The sequence below is a fragment of the Myiozetetes cayanensis genome, unplaced genomic scaffold (genome assembly GCF_022539395.1).
Source record: "Myiozetetes cayanensis isolate MyiCay16 unplaced genomic scaffold, myiCay2020 scf4, whole genome shotgun sequence".
Classification (NCBI taxonomy): Eukaryota; Metazoa; Chordata; class Aves; order Passeriformes; family Tyrannidae; genus Myiozetetes; species Myiozetetes cayanensis.
Window position 1 is genome coordinate 15,593,279 of NW_026087631.1, and position 24,709 is coordinate 15,617,987.

The window sequence follows — 24,709 nt, forward strand, 5'->3', positions numbered from 1 at the left end:
GCCCATTTACCTGAGTATTTTCTCAAGTACAGTAGTTTTGCACAATTATTCTACCATGGTGGTTCTTGTGCTATGTTAAAGGTCATATAGCATGAAAAATGATAGAAGCTGATACATTTTTCTCATACTTAAGTGATATTTTTTCAAGTGGAACAGGGGATGACTTAGTGAACGAGTCGCTCCTCTTCAACATACACAACAACAATGAAATAATGCCAAAAAAGGCACTGAAGGTCCCTTGTAGTGGAGTATGATTATTGCTTTTAGCTTTGGTTTTAGAGCAACTTTTAAAGAATGAGCTCAGAGATCACACCAACTGGAATTTTGAAATTCTGTCTTAGTCCACTAGATGGTGATCCTTTTAAATCAGGATTCGGGTAACTAAAAAAGACTCAGGCCATCAACCATAAACCCCCCCACACTCGAGTACACAGAATAGAAAGACTTGGTTACAGTATGACATGATTTCCATCATAACCTATGAAATGAATTCCAGTTGTTGAGCATATGACTGCACCGTGCCATCATCATAACAACAACAGAAGTAGGTGACACCGAGTGAACAAGAAAACTAAATTTGATCTCACTCTTGCTGCAAAACAGTTTGCAACTTCCAAGTTACAAACACCTTTTGGAAACTGATGATGACAACTACAGCATGAAACAGTGATTTTCTGCACAGCATGCACAAAATTCCATATCTAATATTAACATAAGACAAAGGCTTAGAGTACAGTAATAGAAATGTTTTATTAAACAAATATATTTACATTTCTTCATCTTTTTTTTAAATGTGTGCCTGTTATTTTCATTTAAACACAATGTAATCTTTACAATTGATACCACAAGAATACAGTTACATGCATGACTTAGTTGGTCCTCTGCAGTAAAAAAGATGTATTTTATGAAGTTTAACAAATGCAAGCATTTGTTTATTTTTCTAATTACAGTGTTATAAGTATTTTTATTACAACACAGGACCCCTTCTACATACTCTACATCTATAGGGTGGATTTATGTAGTTTTTCAGACTAGCTTGATGATGTTAAAACTTCAAAAATCTAGAGAAAAAAATAAATTTCATGCAATCCCAGAATATTTCATTTTCTGGAATCTTATATACAGTAAGGACTTGGATGGAACACAATAGTGTTCTAATTGTAATTTCTAAAAAACCATAGCAACTGATGACTCTCAAAAGCAATGAGGACTTACTTTTGGACATTCACCTATTTATTTGTTTGAAATAACATCATTTCTTCAGCTATAAGACAGTACACATAATGCAATGGTACCATACAAAAATAAATATTAGAGGAGAGATGATGTCACCCAAAGAAAAAGATATACACATCATTGCTTGTAAGTTTCTAGTATGTCATATGCTGAAATTATTACATTATTCCCAACTCAGTTTTCTTTCATGGGAAGAAAATCAAATTATATTAAAAATTATCATATTTAGGGGCTGTAACTGCAGGTTTACAAAGGACCTAAAGTATTTCTGAAAGGCATGACTCTATGAATGCATAAAATTTAATTCCACACTAAGAAAAAAAAAATCAGAATTAGGCACAATTTTTAAATATGACTTCCAAAATGTTCAGGGTTGGATGAAAAAAAAAATCCCAAAAGCAAAAGCTTGGTCTTTTTAGCATACTACAAAACAGAGATGCCAAGTGCTTCAGAAATTCTGAAATGGTAGGCACGTAATCATTACATTTAAAGATAATTGTACTACACTTACTGCTTCAGTTTACTGTGTGCAAACACATACTGTATGCATAATAGACCTAAATGTACATTTGTTCTGTCAGTACATGAGCTGAAATTCACTCAGCATTTAGGAGTGCAGGCAGGAACTGGATTTTTGGGTTGTATTAGCTTCTTAATGTTAGTTTTACTCTTGCTATGTTGTAACAGAATGCCAAACATTGTATTCAAGATCATCCCACTATGAAATCATGGGTTTTCACCGTATTGCTTTTGTATGCTGCCAAATCTGTTGTGAAAATGCCATGTATAAAATAATACAATAATTGAAATTGTGCTTAGGCACATGGCAACACATAGTGATTTACACAAAAAAGAATTATTCTGAAGAAAAAAAAAAGTTCTGCAGACATACTACTCTAGTGCATTTTTTTAAAAAATCCAGTAAAATCTTGAAATAATTGATCTTTACTTCATACTCACTCAGGAGAATATTTAGACACATGTTTAAATAAAAAACATACAAGTAAGCCTATCTGTAGTCAGCAGGAAACTTGCAATATCTGTAAGCACATACTTACATACTATTTGCACTACAGGATTTAACTACAAATTCCTTTCTGCACGGAGTGGATTGCTCTGCACTGTCACTAACCACTTCCTTGAACACAAGGGCACGGTTAGATAATACAACAGCACAAGTCACTGATCTAACATAGCTGCTTTTCAGAGTGTGACATTTTCTCTCTATTTATTAATTCCTGCTCTCTTTTTCTCTCTTTAAACTATTTGCTTGCAGAAATGATCTACAGCTGCTGTTCAAATGTTAACTAAATGTTGGTGCCCCACCAGAATGTTACTTTAGATTAAGTCACTTAAATAAGGGAAGATGTGAACTACAAGGCATGAGGGTCTGAAAGGTTTAGGATCCGATTTTGGTTTCTTCTGTTTCATTAGCCTTGCTAGGAACAAAATAGTGTTCAGATAGACCCCTTTACGTTACAAGTCTTCCTACCCAGCTTCCCATGCTTCATTGAACCTACAAACAAACAAACAAACACATTTATATAGTAGCTAAGAGTTTCTCATAGTTTTGAGGATAAAATCAGGCAAGTGATGACAGAATCGCTTACTCCTCTTATCTCTGCACTGAGAAACAGAGCTGGAAACTCACAGGAATGAAGATTCTTTATGAAATAATCTGGTAGTTTCTAGAACAATGATAAAAAAAATCTTTTTTATCCCCCACAATGTTTTTTAAATTTTACACAGCTGAACACAAATACTCCCAAAGTAATTTCCTGCAAAGCTTTGCAAACTCCAGATTCTGCAGTGCAGTTTTTGCAATATAACAAATGAACCTCATGCAATAAGGATGTCTTAGCTTTTAAACTCCTTCTAAATGAATTTGTATTTTACTGTAGGCTCTTTTTCTGCTTGAGCTCTCTGCAGGATTCATAAATGGTCTGAACCTGGTATTAAATTTGAAGCTGATTCTGTCTAGCCCTTTAAAGAACTGGATACTTAATTCTCTACATATTTAAAATCATCCCCATAAATGTGTTTAAAATATTTAATATAATCAACTGAGCCCTTATGAGCCAGTCAGCACTTCAGTTTTGGTGCAAAACTGAATTATTCTGTTTTAATCCCCATAATCTCCACAATTTTATTTTGCAGTTTTACCTTATGATATAGCATGACTTCAGAACACTTTAGGTTTTCCTTCTTGGTGGTGGTGGTTTTTTTTTTTTATTTTCTTTTTTTTTCTCTTTTTTTTTTTTTTTTTTCCCCTCTGTGTGTGTGTGTTTTTGGGGTTTTTTCTTTTCTTTTTTTATTTTTTTTTTTACATTTTTATCAATCTACAGCTCTAGCATTGAGACAATCAATACATAAACAAACTGCTCACTGCTGGTCTCTAGAAGTGAAAAACATAGACAAAATCATGAAATCTGAAATACATCACAGGTAAAAGACATGAAAAAAAGACAATATGGAGATTGTTAGATCAAACCAATGTAATGACATCTGAGCTTTTTACACTGATGTTGGGAATATCTTGGCTTTCTTTCATTCACTGTACCAGGCAAATTTCCATGAAGTGAATACTATGAAGCCTCCAAGAAATTTACATAGTGTCTGAGTTCAGATTTAGCTTTTGTTTTGAAACTCAGCCCAACTATATTTAAATCTTCATCTAATACAGGAGCATTTCCAATTTGATCCAAACCAACAGAATAAAAATATCAATGGACTACAGCTTGGATTTCTGATCAGATTTCCTAGAAATCAGCATGACATTAAACTAGTCATCCAAACAAAAAATATCTTCATGGTTTTTTGCTCCTAATAATATGATTTGCACACATACTTGAATCTTAAGTGTTTAAAATACTTTCTACCACCTCTGCCTTTCATAGCTATTAGATTGAATTTGAAAGCTCTATTACTTTAACATAGTTTTCCTACTTGTTTCTTTATATAACATATATTTGCAGATATACAACATTCCTTGTTTTTTTTCCTTTTTTTTCTTTTTTTTTTTTTTCCTTCCCCTCCCCCCCGAATATCTATGCCAATGCCAATGCAAACTACTTGCATGAAAAAGTGCACAGAGTGTGAGGCATGAGATATGGAAATGAAATGCCCTTTGGTCTGAGGCGGCTGACACTGACCCAGGTATAGCTCTTGATCACTTGCCATCCCACACAGCAATTTCTATTACAACCATGTCACGATCAACTTAGCCAAATGTACAGATTACATCTGGGTCCTTTGAGTCATGCTACAAAAAAAGGTGCAACAACAAACAAGTCCATGTGCATTCTTGGTCATAACTATGAGCAGAGTAACCCTTGAGATTCCTCACTTTGGCATTAAATAACTTTTATAAAGGCTTTTAGAATTAAAGCAATACATGGAGGGACTTGAAATGTTAACAGCCCCAAGTAACTTGTCAATTGAAATAAGACTCATCCCTAGTCATAAATAAATAATCTCTTTCCTGGTCTCACTTCCATGCCAGGATCAATATCTCTTAACATCTTACTTATTTTATTACTGCTTTTGGTTTTCTGGGACTGATTGAAAGTTGCTCAGAGGAAATCTTTGGTTTTGCTTAAGTGTCCGTGACATTTAATCATGACTTTCCTTGCAGTTTAATTCCAACCAGTCAATCAGTTAATCCACTTCAATTGATTCTGTGCTCTCTGTTATTGGCTTGCACTCATTGGGCATCCTCTGGTGTCGACTCAGCTGGGTAGCTTGTGTGAAGCTCCTCTCACACCTCTCGCACCTGGTGAAGGCAAGAGAGAAAATTGAGACCAGGGAACTGCTCTGGGAGGAGGGTGATGGGCTTTGTCACATCCTGCCTAATCAGAACAGACACTCAAAAGTGGCTTCAGATTTTACTGGCTCAAGAGGTTTAATTGGTGGCTACTTCCAAGGCCTTGATGCCTATGATGGGACAAGGCCTGTCTGATTCAGAACAGAGGAATCTGTCAATAGACAGGGGGAAGGTGATTTCTCCAGAGAGGCCTGTCCTGCTGTAGCTCTGATCACTGTCAGTTCAAATAGATAAAGAACAAAAAGAGATTTTTAGGAGTGAGCCATCAAAGAAGCAGATTGTCTGCAGTTTTCTGCTCTGTAACCCCTAAGAGAAATTGATGACAAATAGAATTTCACCTTCTGCTAATTTAAAAACCACAATTGCCTATTGGAGGATGAGAAATCACAAAGCAATAATCATTCAGTCCTAGAATAAGAGAAAACTCTTTGTTTATCTGATCTGATTATGTTAGTGGGGTTCATTTTAAGTAGGCATACAGAGTTAGTGGTTACTTAATTACCTGACAACATCCACACTATTTGAGAAATCTGTGGATTGAGCAAGAACTCATCACAGTCACCAGTGTTTGCTTCACTGTCTTTTATGTTCACTTATCCTTCTACCCTGACCTCTCTTAAGAGAATCAAAATCTGCAATAAAAATAATGTGTGAATAAATGAACAAAGTGATTGAATTTTGGAAGAGACAGGAGAGGGATTATTGTTACCTTGGAATAAATCTCTTATCCCTGCTCTTAAAGACAATATATGTATTTAATCTCCCAAATAATGCCCTTTTGTTTTGCATTCTGAACACTAGAGAGGGGTGTTTGATGAGTTACGAATATGGATGCAGCATATTCCTCTTGTATTGTGTTTTCTCCAAAAATCATCTTTGATTTGATGGTATTGTGTGATGTTTTATCTTCAAAGAAGATTATCATAAAATTATCACAACGATGACTTCTTCACCTTCAAAGGATAAGTAAGGAAAACAAAGGACTTTAAGTCATATTAATCTTTCTCTCTCTCCTGATGTGAATGATAGAAAGTGAACTGTAAACTGTAACTGACCTAGCTCCTTATAATAAAAAAGGAAGATATTTACATATGCATAATTGTGGGTGTTCTTCACATTAGTAAATTTTATTAATAAAGTTCTTCTTCAGGAATATCTAGCACAGACATTACCCAGTCATTCATCCACGTTACTGTCCCAATCTAAAATGTCAACACTTCTAAGTTGTGTTTCTTTGATTGTCTTTCATGGAATATTTTTAGCATCCTGTTCCACTGTTAAAAACTGCACTGTGATCTTGACAAATGTAAAGTGTCAGCTTTAATGTATCAGACCTATCAGCTCAATGAAAATAACTCAGAAGTATTGATTACTTAATGATTTTTTGGGTATTCATTAACGTCTATGTGCAGATCATCCACTCTCCAGAGCTCCTGAAGTGCTGATGACACATTAGTGTACTGCTGATTGTTTATTAGAAAACTGATTAGTTACTGGATGAGTGTGTCAAAATATACTACATTTCATTGCCTGACAAACTTGCAAATTATTGTATTATTTTTATATACATACATATATATCTATCACAGAGGCATTAGAATCAATTTTAAGGCTGGAGGGTTAACTTAGTCTGTGTGAGATATTACCATCTACTTGAACTTGATAGTTTTGTTATTTTGATGTCTACAAAGACAAGTACTTTGTTTGCTGACTAATAGGAGGCTCAAATCCTTGCCTAACCAAGCTGTAAGTGATACAGTTGCAAAATAACCTGCAAAATCACATGTGGCAACACCTTACTGTAAAAGTCTGGCCACATAAATGAAATACAAGGCATCAGGGTGTCCAGGCACCATCAGTCATGGAGACAAAGTTACTCACTGAAACCATTGGGCACAAAGCTGTGACAGGCTTCCTTATCCTTTCTGGAGCTTATCTCGGAGGCTAGAGCTGGGCACTGCATTCACTCACCACCTTGCAATGCTCTTGAAAGCTCAGCGCAAGGCTTACGGTATTTCTTTAAAATGCAAGTTCTCACCCTTTACCCACAAGATTCTTCTGCCATATGAGTGCTCTAACTTCCCAGGTACAGGCTGTTCTGATACACTACCAGAAAGGCACAGGAAAGAAGGATGCTAAAGAGAGAACAGAAAAAGAATAAATCTCTTGCTACAAGCATCCACCCTTTGAATAGGAGGGATGTGGATGCCAAATGTTGATGAGGGTCAGATTTTGCTGTCTGTGCTTACACAGCCCTTGGACACCAGTTAGGATAAAGCCTGATTTCCCTGTCTTTTTCTTGTACCTGGGTAACCTTCAGATGTTCCTTTAGTACCCAAGGTACCGAGGATTGTCTAGGCACTTCCAAATGATGTGGATGGTGTTTCCAGGACTATAGTTTTTCATATATATAAGTACCTGGCTTATGGACAGAGATCTGTAATAGGCTCCTGACTCTTCTTTTCAACATGGTCCACAGAAGTTGTTGCTGGATACAAAGTGATAGAAAAGGTGAAGATAATAATGTCATAGCAGTCGGCATTACTATCTCACAGTAGGTAGGAATGGGAGGAAGAGCAGGAATATTTTTCTCTTGAATTATGATGTACTCTCTCCCTTTATCAACCATTCTTTCCCAGCCCAACATAGCAGAATAACAACTGCCATAAGCCTATGAGATCGATGAGTCTTTGTGTGTAGGTTTTTGTGTGCATATTTCTGTACTATAAGCCATATATATGTTGTTGGAAAGTTGAACAGTAGTCAAAACTGTCAGAAAGGAAAAAGAGTCCATCTCTCATGTGATCACCCACAAAGTCACCATGAGCCCAAGCCTGACTTCTAGACATATCAAATTTTGGTTAAGCCTCAAGTGCAGATACATGTATTGCCAATAATGATACCTATTAACTGAGATACAGCTTAATTTCCAATTGGGGTCATTTGATGGCATTTGAGAGTAATTTAAACAGCCCCAGACACAATGTAGATCCAAAGAAGGAATTCCAAAGTCCTCAAACAATTAGATACCATCAACGAAAACTAGATCCATGTGTGTTTTACAATGTGTGTGTGCCTTCACTGTAACTGTAAGGACCAATGTACTACAGCATTCAATCCCCTCAAACACAGGACTTCAATCCACCATAGGGTTTCCCTATATGATTTGCTTGAGTGGAGGTGGAAACAGAACTGTTCTTATATTCACAAAGAACATCGAGAGGTTTTGAATATTTCTACAGTACTCTGTTTTGTGATTTTGCTTAGATAGCCCTCATTATCACTGATCTGCTTGTTTGCTTCACAGTGCTTTAAGGATTATAGATAGGATTGGTTTAATTTGCACATTTATGTTAACCTCTGTGGAATTTTTTGAAGGAAGAAAATGAGGGTCTATTTTAGGGGGGAAATCTTTATTCGATACTTTCAAAATAAGCACTTTAGGATTTCATTCAAGAAGAGCATTTAACACTACATTTTAAATTCATTTGAAGGGGTTAAAAAAAACCAAACCAAAACCACAAAAAAATATTGTAAAGCTGAGATGTCACTGCAGGTACAATATTCAACCTGAAATGACTGTTCCACAGTTCTATATTTCAATAAGAATAAATTAAAAACACCTGAGCTATTGCAAGCTGAAAGAATCTTTCCTCTAATTCTTTTTGTTTGAATCTGGCAGATTAGATCTTTGCATAACCCTGATTCTGCAGGCAAGTCCCTTAAGTATTTTTTAATTTTACTGAAATGGAAGTGGGAAGTGTTGAAAAGAACTTAAGAAAAGGGAGGTGACAAATAATCTTCCTCTTTCTCCTACCTTTTAATTTACTTAAGAGCTTTGCTCCCAGACTAGCAGCCATAGTGGAGACTTCAGTAAGATAAGAATACACAAAAACTTTACAGTGCTGACGCTGGCTTGATAGCCTGTGATGACATGAAAAGAAATCCCTTCTAACTGGACCTGCAGTCCAGGCAATGCGGCTAAAGCTTTGACTACAGATAACCTCACTTAGCATTGTTATCTTAATGAAAAGCAAATAGAAAAGTCTTCCACCATATATCCAGTTACCTAGGACCTACAAAGAAAACACCTTCTCAGAGAATAAGTTTTGTAACCAATCACAAACTTCCTCTTACACCACAATTATTTTGAAATATTTTTAGACACTGTTACCCCATGTTCACAATTTTTTAAACCAACTTGAGAAAATAATATGCATACAAACATACTCAGTGTTTAAGATTGTCAGCTTAATCCACACTCACTGTAATTTGTCTTACAAACTAACTGCCTTACTTAATTAGAAATAATGAGATTGCATTCAGAGCAAGAGCAAATTTAGAAATTAATTTAGGAACACCTTCAAAATTATGCCTGTTATTTTTAAAATAACAGCTAGAATTTAAGTAATTTATCACTATCCACGCATGGTCATTCTTTCTAATAGTAAAATTGTTAGTCAACAGAAGTGTGTGCACCAACACAAATACAGATTTTTTGAGGTACAAAAATCGTATCTCAATGAACTTTTCCATCTCACACTTTTTTTGGTAAGTGTACACTCTAAATTCCATTGTAAATAAATACTTAAAAACTACATTGCATGATCAAGAGTCAGAAATCTTGTTTGTCCCATTTATAGTTCTTTTTTTACTAGAGTTTGTTGAGGACTTTTTTTCCAAACTTTCTTACTACCTGGTCTCATGAACCCCTTTTTCAAAAGAGAATCTAAATGGTGATAAGACATCAAGATGAGCTGCAGCTCTCTCTTTTTCTTCCAGAAGAGAGTGTAGATCAGTTTCTGCATAAGTTTTCTGCCCCTCCTCTCTCAAATGCAAGCAGTCCTGCGTGGGAGGCAAATCTGCCCTTCTGTACAGCTTGCAGGATCAAGGCACATGTGCCCTCTTATCTGACTAGCAGTGATGGGAAGATCTGCAGCTCCAGTTTTAGCTTCATGTGAAATTACTAGTCAGCTTACTGTGAGTACTTCAACAAGTCTTACAGATAGAAATTGGCACTGTTTGTTGAGCTTAAGGAAGAAACTAAATAAACATCTTCCAAGATTGAAATTATGCCGGATATCATAAAGAAGCAGTACAGAGCATACATTTTTTGTTCCTCTGCCCTGCAACTTTAAAAATAGGTGGATCCATCCTGGAATATTTAAATACTTCCACATAAGCAGGACAAAACAAAACAACAAAAAAACCCAAACAAATCCCAGACAACTGGTTAATTGTAGTGCATGCATTAAGCCCTTTCACAGATGAAATTGTGCTGTAATCAAGACCATTTTGGAAAAGGGGAAAAAAAATTGCTAAACCAAAGGGGAAAAATAATGACTCTAAATGGGGCAAAATAGCAGGTCTATTGGAAACATGACAAAAACAGGATGTTAAGGAAAAAAATTAAGTGGAGTCAACAAGGTTACACATAAGTAACACATTAACATTAAACGAAATCTATTTTCCATTTTGACCCGGAAACCTCTTCCATTAATTACTAAAATCTATTTACAGAGCAACTAGATAAAATCAATCTGATTGCTCACACCATTTTTGGTTCACTTTCTACGGGCTCTGAGCATCCTACATACTGGCTCAAGAGAAGTCAATATTTAGATGTTCTGAGTTTCCATGTTTTGCCTCCTACAACACTATCCTAGCCATGATTTTTGCTGTGCAACCTCTTCTGTACTGGATATGCAGCATTTTGTTCCAGCTCTGTCCCCCTGCTGCCAGCAAAGACATGGATGGAGGCCATTCTTTGTTCCAACCATATATAGAGGCAAAGCCTGTCCACCGGTATCTCTGTCGGGATTGTTATGAGGGGTTCTGACAGGCCCTATAACTGAGCTCTCTTACATTAACCAGACAGAAAGCACAGTATGGCAAAAGTAGAAAAGAAAGACAAAAGGAGAAAAGTAGACAGAACAGACAGCACTTGGAGAACTGGGAGAGATACACACCCTCTTCTACACTTATTCCCATTCTTCCTAGGAACATTCAGGCAGGTTCCAAAAGAAACAATATCAATACATTATATGTTGATATTGATATATTATTTTTCCTCCCGAGAGGGATTGTTCTAGGTACAATATATGTACAATCTGGGTCTGCCAATTCAGCAAAGAAAAAGATACAAATATGGGAAGTATTTCTTCTGTCTTGCAGAACACTTCCTGTTAAGTAGGCAGTCTTGCACAACAAGGTAAAATAAGCCTGGATCAACTGTGCTGTAGATGGAGGTGAGCATAGGGGAAAAATTTCTGAGACTCAGGGGTGTGCTTAGCTTAAATTTCAGTAAGCATAAACTGCAGAAATAGGCAAAGTATGTTTAATTAAGAACTGTCTTGACCAGGTTAGGGGTTTTTTATACATCTTGGAAAGCTGAGCACTATCAATTTACTACTATGATCTTACAAAACTTATGTCTCAAGTCAGAGTTGCATTTTCTATGCAATGATTCTGTGACTAAAAGAAGATGCACACTTCTCCCCCATATTTAACCAGAGTCAAATTAGCTTTAACTTGAAGTTCCATCTGCCTCAACCTACAGACATCTAGGAATTGTATTAATGTTCTTACAGCATGACCTGTCCCAGTCTTCATGGTATTTTCAACCGTGGTTCTCAGGCAGCAGCTTGCCACTTAATTAAAACAATCAAGATCTCATCGGAGAATGGAAAATTGTTCAGGGCTGTCAAGGAACCCAAAATCAAATCTGTTTTAGTTCTGATTTTAGCTTCACCACTACCTGTTTTATCTGGTAGTCTTGGCTTTCAAGAAAACCTCTGCCGAGAGCTGGGGATGCTACTGAGCAGCAGCAATAAATTTTCCTCTCTAATCTCAGCTGGCAAAGGCTGCTGGCTTCAAGTACTTACTTGAAGGGCTTTTCCCCAGTGTGTGTCCGGATGTGATTGTTGAGTGTTGTGGCACCAGCAAAGGCACGACCGCAGTAGCCACACTTGAAAGGCCTGTCGCTGGAGTGCGTAACTACGTGGTTCCTCAGCTCTGAAGGTTGGGAGAAAGACTGGGAGCAGTGACCACACTGGTAGGGCCTGCAGTGGGAGAAAGAAACAGCACGCCATCAGTGCCTTTTGTTGACATGCTCAGGAAACGATATGGAACCACTGATCTTCCCAGTGACTTTCAAAGAGAACTGCAGGTGCACTTCTCTGGGTCTTTCTTGGGAGAAACATACCCAGAACTTCATGACCTTTTCAACAAATGTAAAATTCTTATACAGGAATTAACTGAGAGTCCAGGGGCATCATGCTCCACAAAACATAATTCAGCAAGCTACTCACCCTGCACTACAGATTGTATGCCTGCCTTAATTCTCTCAAACAAAGCATGGTACTCCTCAATCATAAAAAAGTCCTCACACTTTGAAAGCAATTGTCTCATGAAACCCTGTCTGTTGGTGCCAGCTATAGTCTTACCTACAAATATCTCATCGTTACGCCTGCATTCTACCTGTATTCTGTAGCTGTTTGCAATTAAATTCTTGGAGGAATCTAGTAGATTTTGAGATCACGTATTTCAGTAAGAGACATTGGAAAAAGTAACCACTATGTTACAACTATCTTTCTATTTTCCTACTTCTATTAAAAATATTTGCATTTTATTAACATGTTTCTCCCATCCAGACTAAAAATACCTTTTTTTGGGATCTTGGAAGGAAACACAGGACTTGGGTTTTCAATGCCACAGTTTGTTAAAAGCAAACATAACAAACAAACAAACAAAAGTAAGTGATATGTTACAAATTGGGAATCTTAATAAGACGACTGTAGACACAGAAAGAAAAGGATACAAGACAGTAATGTGAGACAGATCTGCTGAAATGGTAACTAAAATAAAATGTGAAGAAACAATGTCTTTATATTTCTGCTTGGTAATAGTGATTTAATATCAACATCCCAGAGGGGTTTTTTCCATTTCACATTTGTTTTAAGTTTGTGGCAGAGTCCTAAATGCTTATCCAACTTTTTCTTTAAAAAGTAAGGTGGTTTTTTTTTTTCTAGAGGGATAATAATGATTTTTACCCTGCACAAGATTTTTACTCTTAATATCTGCATTTCCAGAGCCAATGGCCAACTCAACTTAATTACTCTCTCTTTAATAAATGTGTATGTTTAAATGGCTAGAAACCAAAAGTAAAGGGAAGGAGACAATGGTGACCAAGCATGTACAATTCAATTAAGTGCAAAATAAAGTGAACTATCTCATTTGTCAAGTGAACTGCTTAATTGTGGCTACTTGCATCACTGAACACAAATACTATTATTTTACAGTGCTTCAGAGCACTGAACCCTGATTGTAGAATTTTTTAGCTTGATTAATAGCTCAGTATTCATCAATAACTCAATAGCTCACTATTTTAATTACTTGCATTTGAAAATCTAACTACTCTCCAACAAGTTTAAAAGTAATATATAATAGCTGTGGAAAGGTAACTTAGATAATATGGCCCTTAAAAATACACAAATACATGTAAAATAATATATTAAGAAAATAATAAAAACTGATTATCTGTTTCTCTTATTGAAAGGCAAATAGTAACATGCCTAGTTTTCTCCTTTCTTGAAGTGCGAAGTTTTTTTGCATGGAAAATATTGTTCAAATTTAGCATGAAATTTTAAAAGCTGGTAAAACAAAGGTGACTTTTTGAATGCAGACTTACTTGTTTGGATATTTTCATATCAAACACTTATAAGCAAAATAATGCAATAATATTTTCTGTATCCAAGAAACATTGATTTTTTTTAATAGTGAAGCGGACCATTAACATCTATTAGCCTCTGGTTATCTATTTTTAACAGCTACCACAAGAAACACTATATAAAACCAATTAATCTTTTATTTTTTTAACAGTCAATGTGATTAATTTCACACAGTGAAAATTCACACTGTAACTTGTCTGTAAACAGTCAAAATTCCAAACCAGTTGTAACTGAATGTTGTGATGTTAAGCAATGTGGGTTCACCCCCTATATTGGCTCAAAATAAATGGCTTCTTTACAAAATACTCAATACATATCACTGGCTGATGCTCAAGAAAATAAACCCTGTAAGAAATCACCTATTGTTAGATCACCCTGACTGTATTTTTTCCATTCATCCACATCTTGGGATAAAAAATATTAAAGAAGTCACCCTTCTTCTTGTAGGGGATGCTTTCTCCAGTTTATAAGAGGTGATTCTGATTAATACTAAAATGAGTAATTTTTTTAAAGCTTAGATACATGACACATATTAGAGAAAGCTCATTTTAAAAAGAGAGCTGATAAATACATTCAAATACAGTAATAGTTTAAAAATACTCTAATATGTATGAATGCATATTTAAGTATGCCAACTTTTGACAACTTTTGGATACTACTACTTTTCCAAGAGCAAAAAAAGTCATTCAGTGAGTATAAAAGTTATCATTTTGTTCTCTGGTAACCATTTTACTGAGCTCAGAAATTTTTCTTGGAAGAAAATAAAATCAATATGTTGTTTTCAAAAAAAATGAAAGTGGTGCAGAAGGACTGAACATGAGCAGTGCTCGGTTCAGTGAGTACATTGACATGGGCAGAGCACGCCTGCCTTTGATGTAGCAGTTATGTCTTCTGCCATCACTTTGGTCTGCACCAGGACAATGAATTAGGATGGTGACCTCTTTGTGACAGAGTTTTGCAGACAGAAGGGACACAGTGACAGAAATGTTGGTCTTCATAAGCTGTACTTTCAAAGATCTGCTACGAGACTGAATGCACTCCTAGCTCAGAAAAACTAATTTCCACTGAAAGAACCAAGAACTTATCACACCTTCTGAGCTTCAGGATATCCTGTGAATCAAAATCTTCTCATGTAGTAATTTTAAGGTACATTTAAGAACAGCCAAACTGATGTATAGCAATGTGGAGATGAGAATGTTGTTCTGACAGCCACCAAAAGCAGTTCTAAGGTTTTTTATTAATCATCTAGCTACTTATTTTTTTAGCTCTACACCTTCCTTTTGAGATTGAAGATAGGAAATCTACTTACCTAGAAGTAAATTCTGCTGTTGAAGGAATTACACTGTTGTCATTAATCCCCTGCATCATTGATCAGCTATCTAGTTTTGCTGAAAGACAGAATCCAACTTTTTCTAGAGACTCTAACCCTACAGTCTCTGACTATATGGTCGCCCATGATAGGAACACAGACCATTTAAAGCGAAATTCAGAGAGCAACTCTAATGTAATAGTTTTCAGGTTTTGTAGTTATTTGTATTTTGAGCTTTCCCAAGTTTTGCAAGTCACATTTACAAAATGAAAATACTAAGGAATAAATTTTGCTTTCTAACCTAGACAATATATTGAATGATTTTGCTCCTTAGTGATATGTTTTCCTGTCTTACAATTTTATCACATTTGTAGCTGATTTTTTTTCTAGGTGAAACTACATCATGTATGGGACCAGTACAAAATGTGTGTTCCCATGTGAGGCTTACTGAGCCTCAACAAAGCTCAGGCTTTGTGCAGGGTATATAGAACCCTTAACATGCACAAAGTGTATTAATAGAGAAGCAAAGAAAACCCATATCTATGCACCTGGAACAACTACTGACAAACAAATTGATACAGTACATTCAGATTGATCCTTTTATATTTTCATTTAGCAAAAGTGACATAGCTTTTTTTATCTTGTATTATTCCTCTGCTAAAACAATATGCTTTCCACTTTCTGATTCCCAAATATAACTATCCATTAGAAATTTATATATCATAAATTATTAATTCCCTAAATTATTCTGAAAAATTCTATCATTATTTTCCACTGAATTTTTAAATTAGTTCTCTTATGATGAACAGGTTTCTAGTGAGGCCTTTTCAGACAAGAATTTGGTCTTTTCAAGGGGCATATGTAATCCTAGTGCAATTCATAGAAATTGCTGTAATAGTGAGTTCCTGAGTACTTGTAAGTTTATCATTGAAACACTCCCAGATCAGGGAGTTAATTACAGTACTGTAATTCTTTTCCTTTAGAAACAACTGGAAAAGCACCAGTGGAAAGAAGAGAGACTGGCATGTGTTTGAAAGTGCTTTTCTCCTTATTGAGGACTAAGAATTAAGACTAAGAACTAAAAAACCAACTTGATTCTAGAATGATTTGTGTTGGAAGAGACCTTAAAGATCATCTAGTTTCAGCCCCTGTGCTATGGGCAGGAACACCTTTCACTGAAAGCCCCATCCAACCTAGCCTTGATAACTTCTCAAGATGGGACATCCACAGCTTCACTGGGCAAACTGTTTTGGTGTTTCACCACCCTCAAATAATGAATTTCTTTCTTACATCCAATCCAAATTAACCTTTTTTCAGTTTAAATCCATTATCCCTTCTTCCATCATTACATGTTCTCGTAAAAAGTCTCTTTCTAGTTTTCTTGCAGGCCCCTATGGGTACTGCAAGGCTGCTATATGGTGTCCCTGAACATTTCTCTTCTCCAGGCTGAAAAAATTGAACTCTCTCAGCCTGTCTTCATCTCTCTGATCATCTTTAGGATTCTCCTCATAAATGTCTCCAGCAGATCCACATTCTTGTTATGTTGGAAGTTGCAGAGTTGGACTATTACTGAAGCTCTTGATATTGGCTGTCATCAGCCACCTCCTTATTTTCCCTGTCCCTTAACACAGTTGCCTGAAGGATCTGCTCCACATTCTTGACAGGTACCAAGGTGAGACTGGCTGGCTCCAGGTCTTCCTTTCTTACAGTGAGGGTTATGTTTCCCCTTTTCCAGACGGTGAGAACTTCACTGGACTACCATAACCTCTCAAATATGATAGATAGTGACTTAGCCATAGGTAATGACTTAGCCACTTCATCTACCTGTTCCTCAAGACCCATACATGCATCTCATCAGGTCCTCTAGGGCTGTGCACCTTCAAGTTACTTAGATGGCCTCCAACCTGATCTCCTTCTACAGCTGGCAATTCTTCATTTTTCCAGTCCCTTTCTTTGCCTGTGACATGGGTGGTGTGATGGAACTATTCCCAATGAAGGCTAAGGCAAAAAAAGTTATTGCCTACCTCAACTGTCTTCATGTCCCAGGTCACCAGGCCTCCTGCTTCGTCCCAGAGAGGCCCCACATTTTTCCTAATCTTCCTTTTATCACCAACATAACTACAGAAGCCTTTGTTGCTCTTCATGTCCCTGCCCACATTGAAGGGTTCAGCTTTCTTAAACTGATCGTGGCTGCAGCTTTCTTACGCTGATTGCTGACTGCTTGGACAATCCAACTGTATATCTCACAGACTACCTGTCTTTGGTTCCATCCTCTCTGTGGGCTTCTATTTATCTTTGAATTAATCACATAGCTCCCTGTTCATCCATTCAGGACTTCTGGTGATTCTGCCTGACTTCCTCTCTGCTGGGAAGCATTATTCCTGAGCTTAGGAGTGATGATCGATCTCAGGGTCTCAAGGCATGGGACACAGGACTCCATTGATCTCAGGACAGGGTTTCACACAGGGGGAAGGCTACGACACCACAGCCTCTGCAAAAAACCAAAAGCAGGCCATGTTGAAGCAGTGCCAACACCAGCTTTCAGGACCATGCCTTGGTACAACATGCAGCATTAAGAGCACAGCTGCACTCAGCAGAGTTAGGTCACAGCTATTCTCACAGAAAGCTATTTTTGAGGAATGCCTTCTTCGAGCAAGTTGAACTACAGCAGGAGAACAAAGTGATACCTCAGAACACTGCTAACTTGCACACAGAAACATCCCTAGCATCAGTGGGGCCATGGGTGGGCTACCTTCCCTGGACTCCACATCCCCTGCTGCCTTGGTTTTCCCCTTAGTCAGCACAGCTGCTTCCCGAGCACCTCAGGCACCAAACAGCAGCAGGGATGGCAGAGCTGGACCCGCTGGGAGCTCTTGTTGCTCAGTTACAAATGTTTGTGAAGAAACTAGCAAAAGCAGAAAGCCGGCGCACTTGAAGCATTTGCAAAAATGTGAAGCTGTCAGGGAGAGCTGCTGCTCTGGACACCCATTATTGTTATTAGCTTTGAGTACTGGGAGTTTGCAAACCTTTATAAAAAAATTATGCAAGAACAAGCATTAAATTAAGCACAAAGTTACTTCAATTGAGAAATACTCAATTAACAGAGAGAGGCAATGCTTGCTCACAGCATTTATTTTTTCTAAGTCTGTTTTGGAGATGTTCAAATTAATTAATGGACTTTGGAAGAACACCAAGGTCAAAGGCACAGAACCTATAAAGAAAAATATAAACACAAAGTGGACTGAACCACAATCTTAGAGAAAAAGACTATTAAATCAGTAATGTCAAGTTCCTGTTTAAAAAGAAACCAAAACCAAAACAAAACAAAACAAACAAAAAACCCAAACCCAACCACAACAAAAAACAAACAAAACAAAACAAAACAAAACGAAACAAAAAACAAAGAAAGAAACAAGCCCTCAAAAAGCCCTTTAACATTGAGTTGCTACAGCAAAACGTGTTACCTTTTTAGTAAACAAGAACTGTGAGTGCCAGATCACAGCCATAATCTACCAGCCATGGACACACTATGAGAGTGGGCTTTCCCTCAAATTAACAGCTTGAATACATGGCAATCAGTGAGAATATATACCACACAGATGTACATTTTACATATGAAAACGTGCCTCAGAGAGCTCTTGGGAACTGCAGCCATCTGCCTTCCCTCAACACCGGTGTGTTCTGAATCTGGTGATCATAGTGAGATGGAAGAGCCGTGTTGTTAAAAAAGATTGCATCATTATCAGAAAAATGGTTGCTGTTAAAAAAGTAACAAAAAAATAACTGCTCTAAGTATTATTCACTATGATAAAGAGTTTTGATTACCCCTTTTTTGAGCCCCTCAAATAGGACTGCTGCAGCAGAAGGGAGGAAATAAATAAATAAAAAATTAAAAACAAAAAACCAAAACATAAACCAAAAAAATCCCCATGAAAATAGATTTCTGACTTTGTCTTCAAGAAATAGTTTCTCAAAGTGTTTCTGTCTAGTCAAGGCTTAAAAAAATCCCAAACGCTCGCTCAGAAAGTCCCTGAATTCAAGACTTGATGGATTTAAATCTCCACCTCCCACGTCCACTGCAACTTCCTTTACCGTTCAGTTCAAAGACACGCCCTAAAAAATATAACAAGCTAAAAAAAATCTATGTGGAAAGTGAGAAGTAAAATAAAAGTAAACCAGTAAAAATTTTAAATTTGGTTTAAATTAAAATCCTAATCTTAAGCTAAAACAGAGAACACAGCAAATAATTTTAATATTTCCCCCTATTTTGGATTATTAATATTTTTTAATTATTTTTATTTATTATATTATCTACCTGTTAAATAGGACCATTTATTTCTTACTGCCTAGTTGAATTAAGAATATTAGGCCCATTTTATGTCTACTCTCATTCAGATTCTTTCTGGAACTAACTTGTAATATCTTTATTTGGATTCTCAAGTGATCTGCTTTCCTCAGATTTCAGACCATGAATTGGATTCCTGTATAGATTCAAAGATGTTTTCCCTGCACCTCATGCTGTAGGTAATCAGCATTTTTGAAGAACAAATACCAAACCAGAACAGATAGTCTAAAGTTACTTCCTAGAGATGACAGGCCCTGCTGCTTCAGTCACATCAAAGATGCAGTGACTGGTGTGCTCACAAATTGCTGACAATAAATGGGGAGTTGTTTATCGGCTGGAGAGATGCTGCAGATACCCTTGAGAAAATACAAACCAGAGAGCTGCATCCAGTACTTCAGGGTGGCAAGCAGGTATTCTTTCACAAATCATACTTTATTTTCTTGTCTCCTGGAAATTTTGTACAACTCTTAAGGAAGTCTTCATCTAAAGGAATGGAATATGTTTAAGAAACCTAAGACAATTTTTTCTAGATGCAGTATCCCTAAATAAGTGATTTGCTGATCTCTGTTAAAAGACAAAAAGCTGTCTGTGATGTAAACTCAATGTGTAATGATTTAGCCACAGATATGAGATCCCTGATCCTAGGGTAGTTATGATCTGCAGTAACTGTTATTCCAGTAATTTCAAACATAGCATGAGTTATAGTGACTTTAAACATAGCAAGATAATGTTCCTACTATGCTCTAGGACATTCTGAACTAAAATGTTTCACACTTTCTTTTTGAAGGCACAGGAGAGACTAAATGGTAAGACATCATGAATCTGTACCCTACTAATGACAAGGTTCACTTCTAAGAGGGAAGACCTGAAACCAGTGTGTATTTCAGACACTATTTGACACAAGATATTTAGGAGAAAATAAATAAAAATAAATAAAATTCATTCAAAAAATTAAATCTCTCACCTCCAAGATCCCTCACTCCAAGATGAAATATCTAATAGTAAGACAAAATTATCCTCATTTTCCTTCTCTGACAAATTGAGTATTTCACTGGCACTTAAAATGAAGAACAGACCCTTTTAGTGAGATTCTTTTTTAATTAACTATTATCTGCAATTTCTCTCCTCATAAAGGAAGACACAGGCTCAAGTAAAGGAAAGGACGAAATCTAGGTGTCACACCTAATTGGATGAATCACTGGAAAAATATGTGAAAAGCCTCATCCACTTCTTTTCTAGACTCTAGACTCTTCTAGATGATTGCACCATTTTATGCTTAGGATGTAATACTGGAAACATGAGAGTCCATGAAATTTAGGAGAGTGAACCTTTGGAGACAGATATTCTACACTGTGACACTTAAATCAGTAGTTGTGTCCCACAGCTCTAGGAATTCCTCACAAGGGCGTTTGTTTCTGCTAAGGCCAGCATAAAATTCAGAAAATGTTGAAAGGGCTTGTATACATTTACAGTATTATCAATTCTTTATTTTTATGAAGATTTGCAATGGAATCTTTGCCCATGCTTTACATTTCTTCCAGAAAAATGGATTTATTGTCTAGTACCCTCACACCCAAGAATCACACAAGCATATGTGTACACTTAGATAACCACATACACAAAGAGACACAGACATGCATACAAACACGTGCACAGACTCACTCTTTGCTATTTTTGGTAGTATTTTTGTTAACTGTAATTCACAATTAAATGCTGCTTTTAGAACAACCTTCCAGGGATTCAACTGGAAGGTTGTTCTAAATCTTCACAGTTGAAGAAGAGACAAAACATGGGCAGCCTTTTTTATTGAATTAATTTGATTTTTGTCTTTTGTCCTGCCAGCTATCAAAATTGTCAAATAAACCAGCTTTGATTCATAAATAATGGTTCCATTATATTTACTGTGCCACCGGTCAGAGTACCTGAAATTTTAATTCACTTGTTCAGCTAAATTTCATCCTCAGTTCACAGCCATAAAATTCTGTATTGACAAACTTTCAAACCAACTTTGACTCTGAGGTATCTAGTCAACATTTTTCTTCTGTGTGGATATTAGTTTATTGAATAAGTGGCATCTGTTTTCCTCCACATCACTAGTGGAGTAGGTATTTCCTTTTGACAGCTTTATACGATTTATGGGTTTGCGTGCTATGAAGAAAAATAGTACTAAGCAAAAAATTCCAATTCATTACCTCTTAGTACTTAATTAAGTTCATACACATTGCACACTATAGGTGAACCCTGAAATGACTGTGACAGCCACTGAGCAGCAAGTTAGATTATCTTTGGAAGACAGAGAGACTTTTAATTATCTTGACCTCATTTTTTCCATCTATGATATTCATAAATTTTCATTCTATTTTGTTGCCTCCATCAGATGTACCAAACCATTCTGAAAACAAGATTATATCCTTAGCTATTTCCTTTTATCTGCACATTTAGGCACCAAATGTTTTTACAAATAGTGAAGTCAAGCAATACTTTTTATCAGCTTACTTCACAGAGCTGCAGATGAATTATGTCATATGGAGTCCTTGTAATAATGGCTTGGTTTTGAAAATGATAACAGCTTGGTAAAAGAAGAAAGCAGTGAATCTGGCTATCAGTAGATACAGAAATAAAGAGAGTCTGGGCTTTACCTGTCAGGGTTCTGTGTACACACATGCATCTGTAAGAGGATCCGTTGGGTGAAAGTCTTAAAGCATTGCCCACATTTCCAAAGATGCCAGTCACTGAACTCAGAATTTAGTTGGCTTGTTGAAGTTGGGCTTGCAAGAACTCGTTGGTTTTTGACACTGATCTGGTTAAATCCTGACTCGATGGACCCAGACTTATCCAGGAGAGAAAAATTTCTGCTACATGGAGTCTGTGGAAATACTATGGATCGCTGTGGAGTGGCAGGGGATAGTTTGCTACTTTTATTAAATGGTTGTAGGGTGTCTTGTCTGGACATGGCCTCCATTACAGTCGAAGGGACATTCACTGGGAGAAAAGAAGAAAAGTAAATAAGATCTTTTTTATGCCTTTTTAAAACTAACACAGTTTTGGAAGAGACCAAAAAAATATCAACATCCATTTTCTTGACACTACAATTAAACAAATTTATTTTAATCATGCACAGAAAGAAAAAAAAAATGTTTGAATTAGAAAGGATGGTTCTGATTCTGTGACACTGAAATGAAAAGTCATGCAAAGGAGTGTCTGAGACTGAAAGGAGCAAGTGAAGCCTGACTGTGATACACATTTATTACACAGTGGGATTGTCATCTGAAAAAAAATGTTGCTGCACTTATGACACCCTGACTCTGTATATTGCAATCAGTATGTCTGACTGCTATATTACAGACAAGCATGAATTTTGAGAGACAACACGAAGTATAGGCAGAGCTATCTTTGTGCATCAATTTCCTGCACACAAAATAGGTTAAAAAAAAAAACATTTCCAGTACCACAAAGGTCTTATGATCATCAGTTAACTATGGCTTATGAGGCATTCATATATTTCAGCAACAAATGCACAAAGAAATTTTTTAGTGCTGAATTTGAATGTTGCATGATGAGGAAAGCAAGAGGCCAAGCATGTAGAAGAAAGTTGAATAGCTGCCTCAATCCTTGAGTCCCATGTAGGTCATTCAATGAATGAAGCAAGGATCCTGTGGAAAAGTAGTCAGCTAACAAATGCTTGTACCCCAATGCAAAAATAAACATAATTTAGGCAGTCTGGGCCAAATAACTTCTAATGCTTTCTAATTTTGGCCCACTCAGTCTCAGGAGATAATATTTTGATGTAAATTTTTAAACTAAATATGTTTGATACATATATGCCTATTTATGTTATTTAGTTACTGTCATAAAATGTTTCTATCTATAACTAGGTCCGTAGTATGTACTAAACTGTTGATTAAAAACTCCAGCTTGGTTTCGGTTAGTCATGATGACAGATCTCTAAGAGAAAATATGAGAATTAAATTTCAGTTGTGAGCTGGAATCATCCAACATTATCTAAGATACAACGAAAATGTGATACAAATTAATGATTTTGTAATATCTTAAATCATGCCAGTTACTTAGAGTTATATTCTAATTTCTTCCATCAATCATAATGACTCCAATTTTATAATATGACAAGCTATTTAGTTTATGTCACTTGAGGTCATTCCTAATCTATTCTTTTTTGGAGTATCTGAGAACCTAATTTCTAAGTAGAGTGACATCTGTGGGGCTGTCTATTACTGGTTTCCAAATATATAATACATCTTCTATGTGTCTTCTGTACAGGGAGCAATTTGTATACTTCCATTTTGCCCCAACACACTCTCAAGCAGCAGATCACTTTTTTTTTCCTTTTCTTTTAATTGTATTCATGAAAGTCCACAGAAGCAATAAGATCAGGGTGCCTGATCAGACCTAAGGAGAGTTTGTGTAGGTGAATATACCCCCTGAGCAGAAGATCAGCAGAAGGTGTACTCTGAGAGTTTAAATGGCACTTAAGTCATATGCAGCTGGCTACATGGTCAGAGATTAATTTCATCTACTCATGTTAGTGTCTCTGGGGATGAAACTCTGGTTTCTCTCTCAGCAAAATAGCAACTGGCAATATTTAGAGCTTTTAGCCATAATGTTTTTCTTTTCAAATAAAGTTTTTGTAGGCTTCAGCTCATGAAAGAAAAAATAATATTTCTGTATTGTACACCGCAGAGCATGAGTTTTATCAGCAAATATTACTGCCAGTAACTAAATTTCTTTTAAACTTCTCTCAAGCCCAACAGATTTGAAAACTCAAGATGAAGAAAGATGTTTATTTTTGACAGTTTAATCTCTGATATCTTGCTGTTTTATTGCTGGATGTTCAGTATTTAAGTTGCTACAAGACACCAGTTCATCCTTGCAGTTCATCCTGTTTAAGTATCCAAGTACTTGACCAAAAATATACATCTTATATATAATTGATTAAGAGTGGGCAGTCACAGGGTTATTTTAGACCAAAGTCAATCAGGTGCCCATTATTGGTTTCTTCTACCACACAGACACACACAGCTGTCAAAATGGATGCAAGCTCTAATCAAGTTCCACCCACAAGCAGTAAAACTGAAGGGTGTGCCTGGAGCACCCATTCCCATTACAGACGAATGTGTCTAGCACTAGATCAGGTCTGTGTTATAAATTGCATGATTTGTGAGGACTCCTAGTGAACAAAAAAATAAAATATTGAGAAGGGGTAGAAGAATGGATGGAAATGGGGATTGGCAGGATGGAATGTTCGTTGT

General features: G+C 36.4%; 1 protein-coding gene across 1 annotated transcript in view; it reads right to left on the reverse strand.

Annotated features, from left to right (window-relative positions):
* Positions 1-828: 828 nt before the first annotated feature.
* Positions 829-24,709, reverse strand: part of PRDM6 (PR/SET domain 6) — a 79,338-nt gene continuing 55,457 nt past the window's right edge. The window contains exons 6-8 of the mRNA XM_050330194.1: positions 22,082-22,424; positions 11,944-12,120; positions 829-5,008 (exon numbers count right to left, since the gene is read on the reverse strand). Of these exons, the coding sequence (XP_050186151.1) occupies positions 4,894-5,008; positions 11,944-12,120; positions 22,082-22,424 (635 nt within the window). The 3' untranslated portion in view covers positions 829-4,893. The remainder of the gene's footprint in view (positions 5,009-11,943; positions 12,121-22,081; positions 22,425-24,709) is intronic.